Source organism: Neopelma chrysocephalum, unplaced genomic scaffold (assembly GCF_003984885.1).
Source record: "Neopelma chrysocephalum unplaced genomic scaffold, ASM398488v2 Primary Assembly neopelma1_101, whole genome shotgun sequence".
Lineage (NCBI taxonomy): Eukaryota > Metazoa > Chordata > Aves > Passeriformes > Pipridae > Neopelma > Neopelma chrysocephalum.
The window spans coordinates 893,327-917,564 of NW_020897764.1; the positions used below are offsets into that span (position 1 = coordinate 893,327).

At 45.9% G+C, this 24,238-nt stretch overlaps 1 protein-coding gene across 1 annotated transcript in view; it reads left to right on the forward strand.

The window, feature by feature from the left end:
* Positions 1-24,238, forward strand: part of OBSCN (obscurin, cytoskeletal calmodulin and titin-interacting RhoGEF) — a 183,147-nt gene that overhangs the window by 29,176 nt on the left and 129,733 nt on the right. Inside the window, 14 exon segments of the mRNA XM_027695511.1 lie at positions 1,373-1,648; positions 2,908-3,183; positions 8,215-8,490; positions 12,494-12,763; positions 13,876-14,151; positions 15,281-15,556; positions 16,274-16,549; positions 17,632-17,898; positions 18,659-18,928; positions 19,202-19,465; positions 20,829-21,095; positions 21,436-21,548; positions 22,512-22,665; positions 23,958-24,119. Coding sequence (XP_027551312.1) covers positions 1,373-1,648; positions 2,908-3,183; positions 8,215-8,490; positions 12,494-12,763; positions 13,876-14,151; positions 15,281-15,556; positions 16,274-16,549; positions 17,632-17,898; positions 18,659-18,928; positions 19,202-19,465; positions 20,829-21,095; positions 21,436-21,548; positions 22,512-22,665; positions 23,958-24,119 — 3,423 coding nt within the window.

Below are 24,238 nucleotides of genomic sequence, written 5' to 3' on the forward strand. Positions count from 1 at the left end.
CCAGGTGGCTCCAAGCCCCGTCCAACCTGGCCTTGGACACTTCCAGGGATGGGGCAGCCGCAGCTTCTCTGGGCAACCTGTGCCAGGGCCTCCCCACCCTCAGAGGGAAGAATTTCTGCCTAATATCTAACCTAAATCTACCCTCTTTCAGTTTAAATCTAAACCTGCCCTCTGTCAGTCTGAAGCCATTATCCCTTGTCCTGATAATTACGATTTCCAGTGAAATACTTGCCTGGCATGGCAATTGTCCTTGGGATACTCAGTGATTGAGGGCAACAGTTGCTGCTGAAAGAAATGCAATACTGAGCTAAGGTTGGCTCGAACTGGCAGCCCTCAGCTTGCTCTTGAGGCAAGAGCTGCCCTGGTGGAATGAAGGGTATGAAATCCCTGACATGCCCATCAAATATTCCTTGTTATCTTAGGGACGGGGTGTGTAGAATAGGTTTGCTCACATTTCACATCAAGATGCTGTCTCCATTTTGTTGCCTTCGTTTCTACCTTTACAAACACACTTGAGACAAACCTGAGCTGCTAAAAATGATGTGTTTTTGCTCCCTTCATGACACTTGCTCTCTGTGGGTGTGTTTGCACGGCTCATACCTGTGCCAGCAGCAGGGTTTGAGCTGAGGCATCAATGCAGGAACCTCAACTACTTGAGCTGTGTGGGCAGTTCTGAGTTCTCTGCTGGGAAGATCAGTTCCCACAAAAACATATGAGATTCTTGACTTCTCTATTCATAAAATCATAGAATGGTTTGGGTTGGAAGGGACTTTAAAGATTATCTTGTCCCTTGGGCAGGGACACCTTCCACTAGACCAGGTTGCTCAGAGCTCCATCCTAAATGAAGGTGGAGAATATTTTATCCACTAAATTATTCCATATATACCCTGGTCTGGGGAAGAATTAATCCAGGGGGGCTGATATTGTGATCAGGGAGCTGGAATGGTCTCAGAAACATTTTAAAAAGGCTGCTCATCACTTCTGACTAGATTTTCTGAGACTTTTTAAGTCTTAAGTGTTTTTAAGTCTTTTCAAGTCTTCTCAAAGCTGTTTCTGTATTCAGGCATCAATATATCCCTAAGACTTTGCTGAAAATCAGAAATGAGGGGTGATGAATGAAGTGCCAGCAACTGGAGGTCATCTGGACTTGATTTAAAAGATTCGTGAGGATGTAGGGGAGATGAATGGGATTGCAGTGTAGCTGAGAGCAATTATCTGAAGATCAGAGAAGGAGTTTGCACCATCTGTTAGAGAGTCAGGCACCAACATTCATGTGTGTGATGATGAAATAATGATCAGTGATTGCCGTGTCCTCCCTTTTTGCTGATAAACCCGAATCAAGGCATGAACTGCTTTCCCTTTTTCGCTCCAGACGAAGCTGTTACTTTTGTCAACAAGCCCAAGACGACTCCAGAAGTATCAGTCAGTCCTTCTGAAACCCTGGAGCTGGTGTGTGAGGTGTCAGCTGCCAGCGGAGCTGTGGTGTGGAAGAGGGATCACACCGAGGTGAAGCAGGACCAGAGGACGACAGTGGTGTCCCAGGGGACACAACGAAAGCTCATCGTCAAGAGGGTGACCCAGCAAGACCAAGGGAGCTACACCTGCGAGGTGAAGGGTGACAGAATAACATTCCAAGTCAAAGTCAGAGGTGAGGAAACGCTGGAAATGCCAAAGATAAGGGAATATTCCATTCTGAGTCAGATCTTACGTTCAGAGGGTCATCTCATGGTCTCTCTGGGGTGAAATATCTCAGCCAGAGGGCTGATTTTTTGGCCAGATTTCATGACAATACCCACAGTTCTGCATCCATGAGTAGTTGAAATCACAAAGAAATGATGGGCAGGGATGGAAATTCCTTCTCCTCTCAAAATTAGCTGGTGTGTCTGTGGAAAAACTCCCACAGAGGCACAGTGTGAGGCCATAGCAGAGGTGCAGGGATAGGTAAAAGGGAAGGTGGGGATGCTTGAGGAGCTCTGATTAGATCCCAACCCTGGAAGTGTTCAAAGCCAGGTTGGATGGGGCTTGGAGCAACCTGGTTGCTTCCACACCTAGTGGAAGGTGTCCTTGCCCCCATGGCAGGGGGTTGGAATGAGATGAACTTTAAAGTCCCTTCCAACCTGAACCATTTTGTGATTAGATGGAGAATGACTGAATTTGAGTGACCCAAATAGGCAGAAAAAGAGCAACAGTGCCTGGATATGAGGATACAAGGGCTATTCCCTCCAGATTCACTGGAATCTTGGAGAGACATAGGAAGAGAAAAAGAGAAGAGGGAGAAGGTTTCAGGCAGTGCCTGATGGTGCTCTAAGATCCAGGTTCAAATCTGTGCTAAAACTGTGAGGTTTTAACACTACACCAGAATTCCCATAAAATTCCTGTATCTATTCACCTCTTAGCAAAATACAGATGAAGGTGCTTTCTTGTACTAATGGGCCATTATGGAGATGGTGAAGGGCCTTGAGGGGCCGTGTGAGGACACTGAGGGCACTTGGTGTGTTCAGCTGGAGAAGAGGAGACTGAGGAGAGACATCAGTGCAGTTCCAACGTCGTGGGGAGAGGCAGAGGAGGGGCAGGGACTGAGCTCTGCTCTGGGGGGACCAGGGACAACACCCAGGGGATGGCTGGAGCTGTGTCAGGGCAGGGTCAGGTTGGATCTCCGGAGAAGGTTCTTCCCCCAGAGGGTGGTTGGGCACTGACCAGGCTCCCCAGGGCAGTGGGCACAGCCCCAAGGCTGCCAGAGCTCCAGGAGGGTTTGGATGATCCTCTGGGGCACAGGGTGTGACTCCTGGGGATGGTCCTGTGCAGGGCTGAGGGTTGGACTGGATGGTCCTTGTGGGTTCCTCTTGATTAAGCTCTGGAGAAGACGACTGCAAAAAGCTGTGTGTGACTGCTGTGGTTTTCTGACAGAGCCAGAAGTTGTGTTTACAAACAAGGACAAAGTGAAGAAAGAGGTGAAAGCTGCACTCTCAGAAGATGCCACTCTGAGCTGCGAGGTGGCCCAGGACAAGACTGAGGTGAAGTGGTACAAGGATGGGAAGCTGATCACCTCCAGCAAGAAGTTCAAGGTGGAGTCGGAGGGCAAATCTCGTCGTCTGGTGGTGGGTCAGGTGGAGAAGAAGGATGCTGGGGAGTACAGCTGCGAGGCTGCTGGCCAGAAACTCACCTTCAGGATCCATGTCACAGGTGGGAGACATATTTTGGTTTTTATTTAATTGGCTTTTCTTTGAATCTGGGTGCAGGACTGGGCGGATCAAGAGTTTACCTGTAGGTACCAGTAGTTCTGGGCTCCTTAGTACAAGAATGACAAGGAGCTCCTGGAGAGGGTCCAGTGGAGGGCACAAAGATGATGAGGGGTCTGGAGCATCTCTCTTATGAGGAGAGACTGTGGGAGCTGGGCCTGGTTAGTCTGGAGAAGAGAAGACTGAGAGGGGATCTCATTAATGCAGATAAATATCCCCAAGGTGGGTGCCAAGAGGATGGTGCCAGTCTTTTTGGTGGTGCCCAGCGACAGGATGGGGAGGGAGCAATGGCCATTAACTAAAACACAGGAAGTTTCACTTCAACTTGAGGAAGAAATTCTTTACACTGAGAGTGGCAGAGCACTGGATCAGCTGCCCAGGGGAGGGTGTGGAGTTTCCTTCCCTGAGGACATTCCAAACCCACCTGGACAAATTCCTGTGTCACCTGCTCCAGGTGACCCTGCCTTGGCAAGGGGGTTGGACTGGATGGTCTCCAGAGGTCCCTTCCAACCCCAAGGATTCTGTGATTCTTTGATTCTGTATCCTGATATCAGCTCCTCAGCTCCCTGTGTGTGTCCTTAGGCTGAGATGAAGTGAACAGACTTTTCAGCAGCAGGCACTGTGTTAAAGGACCTCTTCCAGTTTGATCGTCATTGCTGGTATTTCTCCTCCTGTTATGGATATTCTTCCATGAAAGTCGCTCTTTCCTCTTTCATTGCAAGTGAGAGGACAAGAGCAAATGGCTTCAAGTTGCACCAGGGGAGGTTTAGATTGGATATTAGGAAAAAATACTGCACCAAAAGGGTTGTCAGGTATTGGAACAGGCTGCCCAGGGCAGTGGTGGGGTCACCACCCCTGGAGGGATTTAAAAGCCCTGTAGATGTGGCCCTTGGGGACAGGGTTAGTGATGGACCTGCCAGCACGGTGTTAATGGTTGGACTTGATGATCTTCCATGCCTGAATGATTCTAGGATTTCTTTGGTCTCAGTATATTTTGCAAGAGGTCTGGTAAACTTTATCTCAGGATCTAGTCAGCCATGGAATCAGCTCCATTCTGAGTAATTATTTCTGAATTGGATGATAAGAAAGAGTTTAATTTTTTTTAATTAATATTAGTAACACTTCACTGTCTTTACAGCCAAATCCCTCTTTGTTAACACTACAATTCTAGTCTCAGAGCTGATCAGAACAGCGAATCTGTTTTCTCCTCTGCTTTCTTACAGCACCAAACCCCCTGGGACCACAGTTTGGCAGAGGTTTGGCACTTTATCAGCTGTATAGAAGAGCAACTGTGTTGGGAGTCTGTTGACTCCACCCTCTGTGGGGTACCCAGGATGTGAGCTGGGGCACTTTGGATCTTTGCCATGAATTCTGTAGCTTATCCTTTTCCCTGAGAGAGCTGCCAGTTTCAGTGAAGGATGAGTTACAGTAAGGATAGAATTGAGAGGCACCTTCCAGAGAAAATTCAACATGGACAGTGATGGAAGGATCATCAAAGAAATCTAGAACGGTTTGGGTTGGAAGGGACTCTAAAGATGACTTAGTTCCAACCCCCCTGCCATGGGTAGGGACACCTTCCACTATCCCAGGTTGCTCCAAGCCCTGTCCAATGTAGCCTCGAACAATTCCAGGGATGGGGCAGCCACAGCTTCTCTGGGCAAAACTGGTATAAACCAAGTACGTGGTCAACTGTTGAACCTGGTTCATAAGTTCCCACAGAGGTATGGGTAGAAAACACAGAAATTTAGTGCTTTTCCACTGGAATTTCTGTCTCTGAGGGCTATTCTTAGCTGTCTGCCTCAGAACCCAAAGGTTTTCAGCCCTCTCAGGCCGGATGACTTCCCGGTGGCGCAGGGTAACGCAACACCCTCCCCCTGTGCCCTGAGAGGAGAGATTGCCTGGCTACCGTTGCTGTATTCCTCATGGGAACAACTGTAACATGACATCCTGGTCCAGCACTGGCTGGAAAACGATCCGGTGTGAAAGTCAGGAGGGATTATGAGTACTCTGGGCGGTTGGATCTTTTTGCGGCAGAAATCCGTCTCTTACTCCGTTATCCCAAAGTGCAGAGGCTTTCTAGGTCTTAATTTATCCCGTTACCCTTGGACTTGGAAAGCTTTTCAGGGTTCCTGTACTCCAGGAGCACTGGGAGCACAAAGCCTGCCCTGTTTAAGGGCAGGATGAAGGTTAGACCCTCAGTGTTGAGTTTTGGGATGCAGCTGTGGCTTTTTTGGATTAATATAAAAAGAAGGGGTTACTGCACGCCTTGGGACTGGGTTGGACGTGTAGAAAAAGAGCTGACTCTGAAATCTGGTTCTTTCAAGATTCATGGTATGCAGGGAAATCCATATTTGAAAGTGGAGAAAGCTCCATGTGATGAAAATGGTTTTCCTCAGTTCCACTGAAACTTCCCTGACCAGCTTCGGCTGAGGTTGGAAATGTCACCTGCACTGAATAAACTTGCTGAAGTTTAAAATAAATTTATAAGGCAAATTACCGTGTAAATCACTTCAGGAGCTGGTTAAAAGTTTTAGTCCCATTTCCTAATCACTATAAAAATGGTTTATATTAAAGCCCAGGAATGAAGAGGGCAAGTGAGATGGAGCAGGAATGTTCCTTCTCTGCTAAATTGACACTTTAGACAGAGCACCCATGGACACAGACTGGTCTGTAACTCATTTGGTGCACCCTGCACATTCCAAATCCAAGCTGTAAATGGACATCAAATCTTTATAATTTTGAAACCAGTTTTGGATGCAAGCCCTGGTGTGTGGTTGAGCTCTTTTAGATACCAAAATGCTGCTGCCACGTGCCTTTGAGGAGTTTTACATCACCCAGCATAGGCCACGTGCCTTCTAAATGGCAATGACACCTCCTTACACCCCTGCCACAGCCAATATAAACACAGGAGCTCAAGTTTAAAGCCTATAAGCTGGATTCCTGCTCTGGTTTGCTCCCTGCAGGATATCTCTCTTTCCATGGGCTGTGCAATGTTCATAGCAAGGCTGTGATGTGGCTCCAGGACCCTCCAGTCAGCAGTGTAGGAACTTGACCTGAGCTTATCCCTTCTCCTCGCCCTCCCAGGCAGCTGCTGCCACTCAGAGCACAGACATGATGAGATGGGATGCAGAGGAGAAAGTCAGAAAGGAGGAGTAAAGGATGGCCCTGGGAGGCTGCAGAGAGTGACTGGGAGAGGAAGGGAGGGACACAGGTTATGGAAGGGGCTCACCATGACTGCCAGGGAGAACCACGAGCCTTTAAGAATCACTGAGGCTGGGAAAGACCTCCAAGGTCATCAAGTCCAACCTGTGACTAACCCCCACTTTGTCCCCCAGCCCAGAGCACTGAGTGCCACATCCAGCCCTTCCTTGGACACCTCCAGGGGTGGGGATTCCACCACTGCCCTGGGCAGCCCCTTCCAGTGCCTGACCACCCTTTCCAGGAAGAAATTTTCCCTAATATCCAATCTCAACCTCCACTGGCACAGCTTGAGGCCATTTCATCTCATCCTGTTGCTAATTACTTGGGAGCAGAGCCTGCCCCCCCCCCCCCCCCCCCGGCTTCCCCCTCCTGTCAGGGAGTTGCAGAGCCAGAAGGTCCCCCCTGAGCCTCCTTTTCTCCAGGCTGAGCCCCTCCAGCTCCCTCAACCCCTCCTGGCACTCCAGCCCCTTCCCCAGCTCCGTTCCTTTCCCTGGACATGCTCCAGCCCCTCAACACGTTTCTTTCTCAATGTCACCTTCACCAGGTGAGGCCCAAATACCTCAGTCTGGGTGGATGAATTATCTTCCATGTTTGCACTGCAGCTGGAATGCACTGGGAAACCACTTGCTAATCCAGCATTTCCTGTGGAGCTGGTGCTTCTGTTCAATAAAATCATGGACTTCAGTGCTCCAGTAAAAACCTGGGAACCCAAACAGTCATAGGCTGCCTTTGCTGTGTGATGTCCATCAAGTGGGCCCACTTGATGTTACCCTTCTTGTGCAGTTATCAAGTCTTGTGGAAAATCAGTGGGGAAAAAATGTAGCAGCTCATTTATTTAGGGTCCATTTCTCCTTCCACATCTCAAATGTACATTAATATAAAAGCTAAAGGTGACCACATCAGTTTTTGGTTAAAGGAGAACCAGGCAAAACAATCATTAATGAATAAAAGATGCAATTTCTCAGTCAGTGCTACTTAGTAAGGTGACAGTTGAATTTTATCAATGCATATACCTAATTAACTGGTAAATTCACAAGATATTCTTTTGATGCCAACTCCACTTGTTGAGATGGAAATTCAAAGTGGTGCCATGGAAGAAAGTGATTTTAAACCCTTGATTCTTGTATCTTTTGTTGAGTATTAAAACAAGATTCCCTATGGCCAGTTTGCTGAAAAATCAGATTTTTTTTTTTTAGGAAATATAAGTATACTTCAACTTTTATAGGCCAGTTTTATATGCTATGTAGCTCAAGTATTTTTCCATATTAAGAACTGTGTCTTTGTCATTTCTTTGAGATTGGGTTACATGATATTTTCTGAACAACACCCAGTCTTAATCTAAAATACCTGTTAAAATCCTGCAAGTAATGTGATAGTGGAGGTGACAACTCGTAACTGTGCTGTATTTGGCTCGTTCCAAATGTGGGGAGTAGGAATATCACAAAGACACAACGGAGGAATTTTATCTTTCTCTTCATTACAAGAAATTTGAAAATAAGGTGGTGGAGCTGTTCATGAAGACGAGTCAGAGAGGTGTAACTACATGGACTGTTTTTTGAGGGTTTTGTGTGATAAAAAGAACTGCAAAGCTGTGTTACTTACAAGAAATTATTGTAGAATCAAATAATTATTTAGGTTGGAAAAGTCCTGTAAGATCATCATGTCCCATGGTTAACCCAGCACTGCAGAGCACCTACACCAAATACATGTAATATCTTCTTGTCACAAGCTGTTTACATCTTATGTATATTTTTAAATTGTTTCCCTATTTCAGAGGCAGAAGATGCCTTTGTCCACAAGGAGAAGGTGCAGAAAGAGGTGAAAGCTGCACTCTCAGAAGATGCCACTCTGAGCTGCGAGGTGGCCCAGGACAAGACTGAGGTGAAGTGGTACAAGGATGGGAAGCTGATCACCTCCAGCAAGAAGTTCAAGGTGGAGTCAGAGGGCAAATCTCGTCGTCTGGTGGTGAGTCAGGTGGAGAAGAAGGATGCTGGGGAGTACAGCTGCGAGGCTGCTGGCCAGAAACTCACCTTCAGGATCCATGTTGCAGGTGAGGGATTACCTTATTACACCTTTTTTTTGCTGTAGCTATGAAGTTTCCTAGTGACATGGGTTAACTTTAAGCCTTGCTCTATATGGGTCTGCAGCAGAACTTAAATGGTTATTCTTAAAGATCAGTATTAAGGGCATGTGTTTGGATGCTTTGGAGCCCATTTGACCAGGAATGGTGATAAGGATAAAGGATGTGAGAACAAGCCAAGCATAACACAATCCTTCCACTCTTTAAGGGTCTGTAGTTGCATTCTTAGAATTTGTAGTTTCTGTCTCTGCTGGGCCAAGAGTTTTTCTGTCACATCTGTACAAGAGATGTGGCTTTGCTGAGTTTTGCCAACGTGACTTCAAGTGGAATTGCACCACACAGAGAGGTTCAAGTGTCAGTTCAGATCAATATTCAGAAGTCTGTGTGTGCTGGTGAATCATCAGTGCACCCATTTCTGCCCTTGCTGCCAGTTATTTTTGTGGAAAAAAAAAATCACCCAGTACTTCCTTTCTCATCTTCCTTTCTTCTGTTCTACTCGAGTGTTTCAAGGGAACAATAACTAAACTTGATGTAGATGTTTCCTTTCTGACTGTGGATCACAAGAAAACCTCAAAGAAGCATTCAATTAAAAGCACATCCCAGGGATGTGGGGCAACACAATTGGATTTGGTGCAAAGATTTGTCCTTTTTCTCATGAGATTTGCCCAACCCAGGAATCTAACCATATCTTTTTAGAAGTGTTGGCATTTTCCCAACCTGGTGCCCTGGTCACACCACTGAACCTTTCATTTTGGACCTAGCTGTGAGTGATTTTAAGCATCTTCCACGCTGGAGGTGGTTTGGGGCTGGCCTGCTCCCAGGTATCCCATGATATTACAGCACTGGGACTCATGTGACTGCCAGTTGTGGGCCTTGCTGAGGAACAAACTATTGGGTTTCATTCTGCTTGCTCTGCCACGTCTGCATTCTGTGATATACATTGCTGGGGGATGACCCTGCAAGGAAACTGGAGACAAATCTGCCTCGTTATCCCTTGTGCCAGAAAAACTGTGGTAATACTTATTCCATGGCTCAGTTATCTGACTTTTTCTTCTTTTTTCCCTCTAGCTCTATGCAGGTTGTAGGAACAGCACAGGGTAAGACTGAGGTTGCCATTTTATTTCAAGCAAGAAATGCATTTGATAGAAGAAACTCTTAAAAAAGTTGCAGTGGATTATAAATCAAACTGTGAAAGGCAGAAATTAGCAAAGGATCTTCTCACAGTGTTTGAAGGAAAAGCTCTTCTTAGCTTCCTGTGGAAGGATCCTCTCATCTGGGTCCAGGAGACCTTTTTCCTTCACTGGATGAGCAGGAACCGAAGCGCTCCTGGCAATTGTTTGTGTGCAGCTGAGCAAGTGGGGAAAGCTGTTGACAGCAATGATGGAAGGTTTCATGGGTCTTTTGGGTTAAAACCCAAAGATTGACCTGCTTTTAGGGCTTCTGAAAGAGTCATAATCATGACTATGAGGGTTCACTTTTTTTTTTTTTTTGGAAATAGCACCATCCTCTGCAGGTTGATGCGGTGGGTCCCTCACTCTCACCAAACTTCTCTGCATCTCACATCCTTTCTGTAAACAGGGGTGAGGAGAGTGTTGTACCCCAAAGTGTTTTTCATATCGCAGGATTTGAGGTACTTGGGTACCATGGAAAGAGGGAGGGGCATTTTGTCTCCAGTATATAAGTGACTGTTGCCCATTGCTGCCAAGGAGAGGCTGTTTCTCAGATTTAGCAAATGGGTAAATATCAGAAAGTAGAGGAGAAAAGGCCCTCTCTTGCCACTGAGAGATTTGCTGGTCACTCTAGAGGCAGAAATGATGGGATTCAATTAGGTCCTCCTTTCAGACTGCTGAGGAAGAATGTTGTAGAACTAGACATAGAAAATGGATCTTCTGACCCTCTTGCTTTAACCCCAGATCATCTTTGTTATCCCCTTGTTGTTGACTGAAGATACAACTGAGCAGAAATGCCAACACGAGTTTGTGTAAAATACTATTACCCCGAGGGAAATTCAAGCAACTGAAGAGAATTACCTGGGATGGAGCACAAATGTGAGCCTGGGAGTCCTTCACTCAGCTTCCTTCTGTGTGACAGAATCCCAGAACGGTTTGGGTTGGAAGGGACCTTCAAGATCATCTCATCCCACCCCCTGCCATGGGCAGGGACACCTTCCACTAGCCCAGGTTGCTCCAAGCCCCGTCCAACCCGGCCTGGGACACTTCCAGGGATGAGAAGTGTAACATCTATTGCTTAGAATGAAGGGAAAAATATCTGCCTAGAGAGGGTCAGAGCCAAAATGAAGAAATCAGCCCGTAGGACAACACTTTCCAGGGGCATTGGCTTGTTCTCTTCAGAAGTGTCACAGGAAGTGCTCTGAAACTTGTAACCCACACTTTTTGCACCACTGTCAATTCCTAACCCCAGAGACACAACTTTCCAGCAGAGTTCTCCTTTTTCATTCCTTATTTGTGCTCTCTCTTTTAAAGGATTTATATATACAAGGGATTATATATATTTTTGCTGGCCTTAGTAATCCTCTCTTTTCTGTTCTTCTGCTGGGTATAAGATATAAATTCTGAGCACTTGAGTGGGGAGGTAGCAAGTTCCACACTGAGAATTGAATAAATTGCTGATCTGTTCTTCATGAATCAGTTCTCATAATTCATGCAAGTTTGGTAGTTCCAAAGAAGTTTATTACAGAGATTTTTTTTTTTTATTCCTCTATTTACTGTATCATGTTAGGATCCCTATCTCCAATGTTCTTTCCCATGTCCAGCTTCTAAAATTATGTCCTTGGAACTTATCAAAACCAAGCCTAAAATCAAATTACTGTTCTTAATTCAGTGTCTGTTTGATTGGAGTATCTGGCAGTCATTCCATCTGGAAATCCAAGATGCTCCTGGCACAGCTCCACTGGAGGCGACCAAGATGATTAGGGGGCTGGAACACATGTCACATGAGGAGAGGCTGAGAGAACTGGATTTGTTCAGCCTAGAGATGAGAAGAGAAAGCAAAAGGGAGCTTTAATTACTGCCTGCATCTGTTTAATAAGAGGATATGGAGTCCACAGCTCTGTGTCTTCTCAAAGATCCAGGGTGATAGGAGGAGAGATAAAATATACAAGTTGGAACTTGTATGGGAGGTTCTGAAAAGATATTAGGAGAAACTTGCTCCATGAGGGTGGCCAAGCTCTGGAACAGGAGCCTTGAGGTTGTGGGGTCTCCGTTGCTGGAGGTACTCAGGACTCAGTGGGACATGACTGTGCAGAGCTTGGTGTAATTTCATCTGCTCTGAGGGGGGAATTGGGACTGGGTGGCCTCCAGAGATCACTCTTAACCTGAATTACTTCGTGACTGTGATTTTGTACCATTAGTAGCACGTGTTCTGTAGAATATATCTGGGAAGTGATGCTGTTCCGTAAGGATACAGCTCCATATAAAAGTCTGTGAAGGTACTCCACCTGTTATGCATTTATTTCATATTATTATTGATTTTTTTCCTAAATATAACTTGGGCCCAGCCAGGGGGTCGACATTGGCAAATGAAGAATCCTGCCTGGAGTTTGTCTTGTTTACTGTGACTGTGCAGCCCAGACTTCTCTTCCAGTGAACAAAACATGCCCTGCTTTCCCAGGAGAGCCCATCCTGCTTGGCCTGTAGAGTAGGACCCTCTAGAAAGCCTGCAGGAAAGCTGGTACCAGCCTTAAGATCAGGCATGGAAGTTCTTCTTGCTGCCCAAATGAGCAGCAGCTGGAAAATGTGATGCATGGAAGTAAATTGTTCCTGCCAGTGCTTCATCGAGCGTTTGCTTAACTCTGACTCTTTCAGCCTCTTTTCATACCACAGCTGATTTATTTAAGCTGTGATGCACCAGGTGGTGTCTCACCAAAACCCCAACACCACGTGATCTTGGAGGTGAAGCTTTCGTTTTCATGGGCTTTTTCCTAATATTTTTTCCCTGCTTTCCAATCTTGCAGATGACGCGTTTGAACACAGAGACAAAGTGCAAAGGGAGGTGAAGGCAGTGCTGAAGGAGGACACTACTCTGAGCTGCGAGGTGGCCCAGGACAAGACTGAGGTGAAGTGGTACAAGGATGGGAAGCTGATCACCTCCAGCAAGAAGTTCAAGGTGGAGTCAGAGGGCAAATCTCGCCGTCTGGTGGTGAGTCAGGTGGAGAAGAAGGATGCTGGGGAGTACAGCTGCGAGGCTGCTGGCCAGAAACTCACCTTCAAGATTGATGTCACAGGTACGAGACGACTCTTCAGCCCATCATTGCTATTTCTAGAATATTTAGAAAAATCAATATTATTTTTTAAAGCATTTTCGTGTCACGCTTCAAATTTTTGGCAAACGCCGTTGGAATGGCCCAACTCTGGTGTAGAAATGGGGCAAAAAGTTACAAATACAGTTACCTTCATATACTCTATGTAAAAGATTAGAAATCCTTAAAACAGGGGTCCTTGGAAGGTACCTTGTTGGAAAAGTAGATTGTACATCTCCTTCCTCACACGTTGGTGTGATGACAATAAACCTGCTCCACAGCTTGTTCTCAATGCAGGGTCATGGTGGACAGTAATTGGGTGTGTGCACTGTTTTATTTCCCTTGGAAGGGCTCGTTTCAGCCTGAAGGGAGAATATGGCAGCAGGGCTTGTTACATATGAAGGTCTCTAAGGTGTCAGGTAAAAGGCAAACTGGGGAAAGAAGGTGTCTTGGAGACTCAATCCAGACACATCTCCCTGCTGAGGCTGTACAGAGGTAGAATGGATTTGGCTTTACAACTCCGTCAAAACTTCCTGAACCACTTCTGAGTGGTATGACACATGTGTCTTGTGAAGAACAAGAGGATTTCACCATCTGGATGTAAGATGAGCTGAGGTTTTTCCTCGAGGTTGCAGCTGAGGTTTTTCCTCAAGGTTGCACTGAGAAGTAATAACACTGTCCTGGACATGTCAGTCCTGGTCTAGCACCTTTCTCTCTTAACAAAATGATCTGAGCAGCAACAGAGGCAGCTACTGAGAACCAGAGAAGTCAATTATATGGGGCTATGATGCAGCACAGGACAGCTCCTTCCTCTAAAAATTTGTTACTTTGCACTCAACTTCAACTCAAATGTGTCCTGCCTTGACTGGACCCTGCCATACAATGCTTCTGTGAACCTTTCAGAGGATCTTCTGGATCTCAGAAAACCAAAACAGACTAAAACCACGCAAAACTCCCACCACAAAATGGTTTGCGTGTTCTTCCAATGGTTTTAGATGTGCATTGTCAAGTCAGGGGTTGTTTTCCAGGGTTACCACGACAAGGGGACTGGGCAACAACTTATTTTGGAGAAACTCTGAACTTCTCTCTCTTTTCAGAGCCAGAAGTTGTGTTCACAAACAAGCAGAAGGTGCAGAAAGAGGTGAAAGCTGCAGTCTCAGAAGATGCCACTCTGAGCTGCGAGGTGGCCCAGGACAAGACTGAGGTGAAGTGGTACAAGGATGGGAAGCTGATCACCTCCAGCAAGAAGTTCAAGGTGGAGTCAGAGGGCAAATCTCGTCGTCTGGTGGTGGGTCAGGTGGAGAAGAAGGATGCTGGGGAGTACAGCTGCGAGGCTGCTGGCCAGAAACTCACCTTCAGGATCGATGTCACAGGTAAGAAATACCTTTCTGAATGACAGGAGAGGACAATAAAGCAATACCTGTGATGTCTATTCCACCCTGACTCGGTTGCTGTGCTCTGGGTTGTGTTGCAGCCCGTAGGGTTCACCTGATGTTCTGCACCTTATTGCCTGGATTTGTAGAAATGGGAATATTTGGCTTTAGATGGCACAAAGGCCTATCTCATTTTTAGTTGCAGATATAAATATAATAATCAACATATTATTTAACATAATAACCAACATATATATATTCATGAACTTGCATGCCTGGGATCCCAGAGAGCGATTCTTTTTGTATTGACCCCCTTGAAAGGAAAGAACCATTCAAAAATCATCTTTTTATTAGACTTCCAATCCCACTTCTGAAAACTGAGAGGCTAGAATAGATTTTTCCATTTGAATATTCAGCATCAGCACGTCTCAAGATGGGTTGAAAACAGAATTTTTCTGGTGAATTTGGCTTGTTGTGTGCTTGAGATCTCAGCCTTTTGAGATGCCTTACTAATTCTGCCAGGTGCCAAATGCCCCTCTGGTGTGAAAGATTCCAAGAAATTGGTCTTTTGGAACAGGATTCACAAGGTGCCCAAACTGCTTTAAGCATGTGATGTTAAAGGACGTTTTGATGTTGCAACAACCTTGGGGACCTTGCCAACCATGATCCTGACCCCCCTGAGCCCTGGAGGGACAGCATATTTCCTTTGTCTCTTTGACAGTCACATTTCTGGTAGTGGAAGAGGCCATGAAGAGTCTGTTCCAGAAGCCCAGAGTTATTTATTGTGTCCTAGATCTCAAGTAAAAGGAATTTGGGAGGTTTTGATGATATGCAGGACAGGTGTTTTTGGGAATGTTTGAATTAAATATTTCTTTTCATGGTGACTTGCAACCACGGGGTTGATGTCAGGGATATTTTGGTCCTTTCCATTCCCAGGCTCTTAATTCCCAATTTCCACATGGCAACTGAGTCCCACAGAAGGGTTGATGTTACCTAGTGACAGCAGTTGGATTTGGCAAGTGACAACCTAAATATTTTCCAGACCTGCCTACAGAAGTCTATAAGATCAATCTCATTTTAGTCCCTTAATCATAAATAATCAATTATTTCCGTCTTTTTCTGTGCCCAGAGCCCAAACCTGCATTTATAAACCAGGAGAAGGTCCAGAAGGAGGTGAAGGCTGCGCTGACAGAAAGCGCCTCCCTCGTGTGCGAGGTAGCACAGGATGCAACCGAAGTGAAATGGTTCAAGGATGGAAAACTCCTGGTTTCCTCCAGAAAATTCAAAATAGAGACCATGGGCAAAACCCGGCGCCTGGTTATAGAGCAGCTGGAGAGGAAGGATGCTGGGGAATACATCTGTGAGGCTGCGGGCCAGAAGATGACATTCAAACTGGAACCAACTGGTGGGTACTCCCTTTGTGGTGTTAAGCACCAACCTGTGAGGAAAACTGGGTATTCCCTACCCAGCAGCCGTGGTGCAGCCACCATCTCCCCTGGAGCAACGTCAGTGAACCCACAGGGCACATTAATTTTCAATCTAGCAGTGCAGAGGGGGAGAATCTGGACTTTTTTTTTTTGGTGTGTGCCCCAGAAAAGCCCAGTTTTGTGGCAAAGTGTTGTACAAGATAGAGAAGAGGCCAAGAGCAAGGTACTGGAATCACAGAATGGTTTGGGTTGGAAAGAACCTCAGGGATCATTTTAGTTCCAACCCTCCTGCCAGTGGAGCAAATGGAAAACAGGCCACAAATTCAGGCTTAGCATATTAATACTCCTTATTAACTTGACCTAAAATCCCAAAGATGTGAGAGGGAAGAATTATAGAGGTTATTTTACTTCTTAGAAAGAAGCTTGTTATGGGCAGCAGATAAAATACATATGTTTGCATTTCCTTTCCCTGCTTCTCTTCTAAGCAGAAGCTCTGAGATACCTGAGAGATCATTTTGTTTCTTCCCACTCAGGAAAAGATGACACCAGCCACAAACCTTCACCCGTATTCCCTGGATTATTGCAGGCTGTGGGTGAGCTGGTGTTGAGTCAGGAAGAGAGAGCAATAGAATATTGCTGTGTTAAGAATTCGATTATCTAAGTTCTTAATTTTCCTGTTTCAATGTCTTTCCTAGAACCAGAAGCTAAATTTGAAAAGAAAGTTGTCCAGAAAGAGCCTCTCGTTGTTCAAGAACATGAGAGTATCACACTGACAACCTCAGTGACGCCTGAAACTGCTGCAGTGAAGTGGCTCAAGGACGGGACAGAAATCAAGGCGAGCAAGAAATGTGTGATCAAGAGTGAGGGGGCGTCCAGGACCCTGGTGGTGAACCTGGCTGAGAGCACAGACACTGCTGTCTACACCTGCCAGACCAAGAATGACAAGCAGGAGTTCAAAGTGCAGGTGAAAGGTGAGCAGAGAGCAGAGCACAGGTCGTGTCCCGACCCAACAGCGACACTTCTCTTGTGGTGGGATGGAGGTGAAGCCCAAACTATCCCTAAAGCTGTTCCAACCTCAGGTCTTGTTGCACCTTTCTGTGGATGCCCCAGCATGGGCCAGCAAGGATGTCCTGTTTCAAAATACCCACTTTTTGTCCTTTGCTGGCCTGTTGGGGACAAGGAAACTCTTCCTGGTGTCTACTCCTCTTCTGTTTCTGTCTCCTCTTAACCCTGGGACATGACAGAGACTCAACTCTTCCCCTCTGTGCTCACAGGAAAAGCTGGGGAGGGTGTAGAGGGGTGTTGTGTGAGGAAAAAATTGGTGATTTAGTCACAGAGGGAAACAGGACCTGAACTGAATCCTCCTCAATTCATGGGATGGAGCACCTGGGATGCTGTTCCCTACTCAAGGCTGTAAACTGGCAAGCAGGATGAAGTAGAGCTGGTCCACAGATTGAGATGAGAGGGGTGATGTCCCAGAACAAAGCCCTGCTCCTTTCTCTTCAGACACTTCCCCTTGGAGATGTCTGGAGCTGAGAGGCACTCTCTCAGCTCCCTGAGGAGTCATTGCAGAGGGGAGGTTGCTGATAGGTCATGATGCTTCCAACCTCTTGAAATGTCTCTTTGGGATGAGAGAAATCACACCCTGGATTTCTCCAACACCACTGGCTGTGCCTGCAGTGACAGAAGAGACAAAGGTGGCTGGGGCTTATGTATCCATACAGATTTTAGCATTTAGTCAGGAAAAGCAGGCTCTGCTGTAAAAACACCACATGGTCTCATCAGGTAACAGAAAGAAAGGAAGGCAATACCCAACCATGCTTGAAGACATTGTTCTTGCTTTACAGAACCATGGTGATATGAAAATACCACATCAAAGGAACTCACTGAATTCCCACTTTCCTGATTTGTTTCTGTCTTTGATCCCCAAATATTTTCTAGGGCGAGTTCGTTTGTTTGATTGTTTGTTTCCAAAGTTGTCCAAAACCAATTCCCTCAAACAGAGTTTCTTATCTTTTCCTTTCTCAACACTCTCCCTTCTTCTGGGCCCCAGAAATCCCGGTGAAGTTTGCCAAGAAGCTGGAAGCCGTCAAGGCCGAGATTGGGGGCAGTGTCTCGTTGAGCTGTGAGCTGAGCCACCCCAGGGGGAAGGTGACCTGGCGCAGGAATGGAGTCGAGATCAAGCCCAGCAAACGTTTCCAGGTTCACGAGGAGGGGATCAAACGGACCCTGACAATAACGGGGATCCGGGCTGAGGATGAGGGGGAGTACTCCTGTGAATCCAGAGATGACAAGAGCAGCATTACCATCACCCCCAAAGGTACGTGTCTAGCGGTGACAGTGTTGGAGGGATCCTTGGGTTTTGTCCTCAGCCATTGCAGCTCTGCAAAGATGAGTTTGTTCACGTGTCTGTGTTGTCTCGTGTGTTGAGAGCAAAATACAAACCTCCCTTTTCCTCTCAGTGTCACTGGAACCTCTATTTGTGGAAAACATAATGATTTCGAGACCTGTGGAGCTCAGGTCTCTTAATACTGACCTTCATGTTGCATTTGAGGCTGGAATTCAGTATCCCAAATCTAAGATTTTTTTTTCCCCCCCCTCTTTGTTTGCCTCTGGCTTCAGGCCTCTTTATATACAAAACTTCCTCAGACCTGAGAAACATCCAATGATGGCCCATTGTTGTGATCACTCACAGTGAGTAATGAAGGTGACCAGTGGCAGAACCCGAGGGGAATCGCCTGGAGCTGTGTCAGGAAGGTTTAGGTTGGATATTAGGAAAAGGTTCTTCCCCCAGAGGGTGGCTGGGCACTGAGCAGGCTCCCCAGGGCAGTGGGCACAGCACTAAGGCTGACAGAGCCCAAGGAGCTTCTGGATGATCTTCTGGGGCACAGGGTGTGACTCTTGGGGACGGTCCTGTGCAAGGCCAGGAGTTGGACTGGGTGATCCTTGTGGGTTCTTTCCAGCCCAGCATATTCTGTGAAATATTAATGATTCCGATAAAATCAAAGGTTTTGGCTCTTTGAAGGTGCTCATGCCACGCCTGAAAGACATGCTCTAAATGTTTTATTTCTATCCATCAGCTCCCAGAGTGGTGAAATTCATTACCAGCCTCAACAGCGTGGTGTCTGAGGAAGGAAAGGAGGCTGTGTTCAAGTGCACCATCTCTCCCAGCGACGCCGTGGTCACTTGGCTCAGGAATGGTGTCAAGATTGAAGCCAGCAAGAAGTATGTGATCTCCCAGAAGGACACCAACCACAGCCTCACCATCACTGACCTGACACTGGAAGATGCAGCTGAAATCTGCGCCAGTGCTGAGGGTGTGGAGAGCACAGCCAACCTCAGGGTCCGAGGTGAGAGGTGGTAAAAGCCCCTTTTCACAGGCTGCCCTGCCCGTGGGGTTGGAACTAGATGATCCTTCCCAACCCAAACTATTCTGTGATGATGATTCTACAATGTTGTTTCACAATAATGTATAGTAGGGAAACTCTGCCTTTGCATTGTTAAATAGGGATGCTCAGAATGCTTTGGGACTGGAGATATATGAACCACTGTCCTAATTTTCTTCTGAAAACCTGTTTTCTGGATTATCTACTTTCTTACCAAAATTTCTTCTCCTTTGGCAGAGGCCTCGATCTCATTCAAGAAGAAACTGGAGCCCAGAACAGTTGAAGAGAGGGAGACAGTGACCTTGGAGGTGGAGCTGACCAAGCCTGCAGAGGTGAAGTGGATGAGGAACAGCATCGTGCTGAAGCCCAGCGACAAGATAGAGATCAAAGCTGAGGGAACAAAGCACACCTTGGTGGTGAAGGACATCTCCTTTGCAGACAGGGGCTTCTACTGCTGTGAGAGCCCTGATGACAAGACCCAAGCCAAGATCAACGTGGAAAGTAAGTTCGGTGATTTCCAGTTCTATAAATACCCTGGCCAGGGTTTGGAGGTGGATTCTGGTCTCTGCCATTATCATGGAGACACAGGGACACAACCATGGGCTTGGCCACCAGCCCAAATGACCAAGTGGAGGTGAAAGAAAGGGCAGCAAACAGAGAATGTCTGGCTGACTGCTCTTGCCTCCATCTCATCCTACCAGCTTTCAGTCGTTCTGTTGACCATCAAACTTCTTACCCATTCTTCTCTTTCCTCTGAAATTTCCCACTCTGGTGGACTCTGTGTTTTTCCTTTGTATTTTTTTTTTTTTAGCAAACCATTCCCTCTTCAGCCATTCATTGTCCTAATTTTCCTCTGCCAGCGACCTCTTTCAGAATGTCACTGTTCAGTCAGGGTCAGAAAAACTCCAAGAGCAAATTTTCTATCTGAGGGTGTTGTTCTTTCAGGTGCTTTAATGATACCTCATCTGTATCTCTGTATTCTATCCTTTTTCCTACATCCTTTTGTCATGATTGTCACAGGACAGATGAAGAGAGAATTTAAGGGCAGCCCACCTCAGTCATGTTTGTGTTCTTATCCTGGTTGAATTATTGGATTATCTCTGCTAAACATGCATTAGGAAGGTTAAAACATTCCCAGGAGACCATCTGAGAATTGAAGGTTCTTGTGAATAATTCATGGCTTTTTAGAGGGTTGGGGGCTTAATTTTTTTTTTAATTGGTGTTTTTGGTGGTTTGGTTTAGTTTGTTTGTTTGTTGGGATTTTGTTTGTTTGTTTGGGCTTTTTTAATTGGCAACTTAATTACTTCTAGTGGTGAAACAAGTTTAAATACTAAATCCATTTTACTGGCTGATAGGACATGGATGTCTTGTCATAAGAACAGGTAATATCCACCCAAACCACGGATGCTTTGCCCCCCCAAGCTGTGAGGTGTCAGCACACTTTGCACCATGTCACAAATTTTTTTCCTTTTACTAAAGGCTTTTCTTTCCCCCTGCTACTTCTTTCTGTTGTTTTATCCTAGTTGGAGAACTGCACAATATTGTAGTGCATTAATTTTATTTGTTTTTTTTTTTTACTAAACCTGGTGGACCTTGATAGGAAAGGGGCCAAATTGCCCTTTTTCTGTGATATTTGGTTGACCTGTTTGTCAACCAGCTGAAAACATCCATTTTAAAAATAGCAGCCATGTGTGGTCATGGGGAGGTTTTATTTCCTGTAAAAAAGTGGTGGTTTAATTGGCAGATATCAATTAATTGGCAAGCACCTGCATGAGGAATGGGGAAATAATTCATTTTGGAAATCCTCGGGGTGTTTCGCAGCTGTCAGTTGTGAGATCTCCAATTTTTCCACGGTGTTTTCCAGTGAGGCAGATCAAGCTGGTGAAAGGCCTTCAGCCCCTGGAAGTTGCTGAGAAAGGGACTGTCACCTTCGAGGTGGAGGTGTCACACGAGGACGTGGAAGGGACCTGGCAGAGGGACGGAGTTCGGCTGAAACCCGCACCCAACATCAGCTTCGGCGTCCTGGGCAAGAAACACTCACTGACCCTCTCCTCGGTGGCCCTTGAGGATGCAGGGGTCATCTCCTTCAAGGCAGAAGGCATCAATTCATCAGGGAGACTCACTGTGAAAGGTACACTGACTCAAAAGGCTCAGACACTCTGCTTGCTGTGGAGAAGTTGTTCTTCTCCTGACCTGGAGAGCAAACTTGAGAGGTCAACCAGCTGTCCTTGTAACTGCAAGGGGTGTTAAGCACTGGACCACCATCAATAACATGCCCTTATATCCTCAGCATTGTTTTCCACAGAACAACTCTGGATAAAGAGCCCAAAACGTGATGATTTTGTTGTCACGGGTTTTATTAACCATGGAAGCCAGGCCCTGCCTACCCATTGGTGCTTGTGTCAGATGTCCTTCTGCAAACCTCGTTCCCCACTCATTGAACCTTCTCTTTGTTGTTTTTTTTTTCTCAGAATTGCCTGTGAGAATCAGCAAACCTCTGGTGGATGTCAGTGTGACTCAGAAACTCAAGGCCACATTCGAGTGTGAGCTGTCCAGGCCCAATGTGAATGTGAAGTGGTTCAAGGTACAGCATTAATGGATAGTGATATTTTAATTCCATACTTCTCTGGAAGGGAGTGAGAACCTTTATTTTGGCTTCCAGGGGATGTGAGTCTGAGCCTTGGCAACACAGCTCTTGGCATTGTCCTCTTGTCCTCATGCTGATTTACTCTCCCACTTTATCACTGTTTTTTATTTACTGGGTGTGTTTATTGGGTTTAAAGTTAAACTTCTTTATTCCTGTGCAAAATGTGAGTGCTGCTGTTATAACAATGCAGTTCTGTGCTTTACTTCATGCCTAGCAGTTCTCACCTAGCATTTATAAGGTCTTTTGGAACTGTGATTGAAGGGAAGCCTCAATTCCCTTTGTCAGTGAAAATCCAGTTCCCTTTCCCTTGACATTTCGTGGATCAGCTCTTGCATTTCATGTACCTTCCTTGGGCTTAGCTGATGCTCTCCTTAATTTGGGATAACAACAGTTCTTCAAGACAATCATAGAATCACAGAACAGTTTGGGTTGGAAGGGATGCTTAAAGGTCACCTAGTTTCAACCCCCCTGCAATGAACAGGGACACGTTCAGCCAGATCAGGTTGCTCAGAGCCCTGTTCAACCTGACCTTGATGTTTCCAGGAATGGGACATCCACCAACTGGCTGGTGCCTCACCGCCCTCATTGTAAAAAAACTTCTTTCTTATATCTAGTCTAGATCCACCCTCTTTTAAAGACCATTTGTGTCTGAAGGGGCTTATTGCCAAACCCTGTGCAGTGTTTTAAGCCTTCAAATAGGTGTCTGAGACCATAAAAAAATTATGTGAGTTCTTCAACCACTCCAACTTGTTGAAAGTTTTTCACCATGCTGATGTTTCACCACATGTTCCTTTAAGTCCAATGAGGCAGGTGAACAAAGCACAGCTCTGAATGTCTGTTTTGCTCACTGCAGATGTACAAGAGTTGATGGTGATCTGGTTTGGCCTTTTCCCCTTCTAGGATGGGAAGGAGATCCGGCAAAGTCAAAATGTGGCGTTTGTTGCCCAGGGAAATAAGAGAAGCCTCATTATTCACAAGTGTGAATATGAAGACCAGGGAACCTACAGCTGTCAAGCAGCTGAAGACAAGACATCAGCTACTCTAAAGGTTCATGGTATGTTTGGCTGAAGTAGGAAATTACATTTACTGCAGTATTTTTGGCCACACAGCGAGAAATTCTTTGTGGACAGTTTATGTATTTCACAATTGCCTGTTTTGCTTAAGTTTCTCTTCCTAGTGAGAAAGTGCTGGCAGAGCTCTTCTGTGCTTGCTCTATCATTCCAGTAAAAAAAAATTTAGTTTTCCATTTATCTTTAGTTATTTCTATTCTCTGGAATTTCAGTGGTGTTTCTGGATTGACACATTAACAAATCCTGGACAGACTGGCACAAATCAGGGATTCAATGGCTGGTGCTGACGTGGTTTGGTTTAATTTCTGCCATTGTCACAGGGGGACTTTGCCTGAACAGGGACTGGACAAACTTTGGGTTTGAGCTAAAGAGGTGCCCTAATTTTTAGGTTGTAAATGCTAAAGAGATGTTCATTATTTCTGCCTGCACCTCTCCTTTATGGACCAAGCAGCTGCTCAAGCACCAGGAGTATTTGGCCACCAGGCTCTGAAGCACCAGAGATAACCTGGTGCTGAGGGCAAGTTACTCAACAGACAGGTTTGCTGTGCCCCGGCAGAGGTTATTTCCCAGAGGGGCATCTGAAAAACAGACCTTGCTGAAAGATAGAGCATCCTTCTTATTGCTTACTAGCTGCTGTCCTCATGTGGCCGTTTGGGTTTAGCAATATCTTCTCAAACGTGTGCCCTGTTTCCTTGCTCTGTTGAACTTCCCCCTTTTCTCCCTGATTTTGTGATTGGGAAGGGTGGTTGTTTGTATTTCTCTGCTCCTGAGGCTGATCCAAGGGGTGTCAAGGCCTTCCCTTTCAAAGGGAAAGGGCTGCAATAGCACAGAAATACGGATCAGTTCTGACAAAGTGAGTGCCGAGCTGCAAAGTTAAAAGAGGATTATACTGAGTTCAGAAGACTCTGCAGGAGAGCATGAAGAGGAGCACATGAATGAGACAGATTTATAGTGACCCTCAAAACTGTAGGCTTGTGTTTACTTTTTCCTTGGCAGATTTTCTTGCATTAATATGTTTAACATCTTTTAAAACCTGTATGAAGTTCCAGCCACCCACAAAATCCTTTTGCAGTGAGCTCCAATGTAGCTGGTAATTCTACCTGCTGGTTCAAACATAAAATATATTCACTGTCTTGAGGTGAGAACTCCCCAGGAAGGGAGGCTGGGCTAGAATAAAACACAATCCCATTTTTTAACATGCAGTTATGCAGAAGGTAAACACCCCACCCTCGGGTATGGAGAAACCCTGAATAAATATTTCTCTTTGGTTTCACAGCCCGAGATATCAAGATTGTAAAGCCACTGGAAGATGTGGAAGTGAATGAATATGAGAGTGCATCCTTTGTCTGTGAGATTTCACATGATGAGGTCGAAACCCAGTGGTACAAAAACGACAACAGGCTGAAGACTTCCGACAATATCAAAATGCGACAGGATGGTAGGAGGGAAAAGAGGGATCTCCTTCTCCAGTGGGGGTGTGTTGGGATGGGAGACTAGAAAACAGGGTGTGACCTTCAAAATCAGGTTAAGAAGGTTCAGCAAAGGGTCCTGCTTTGG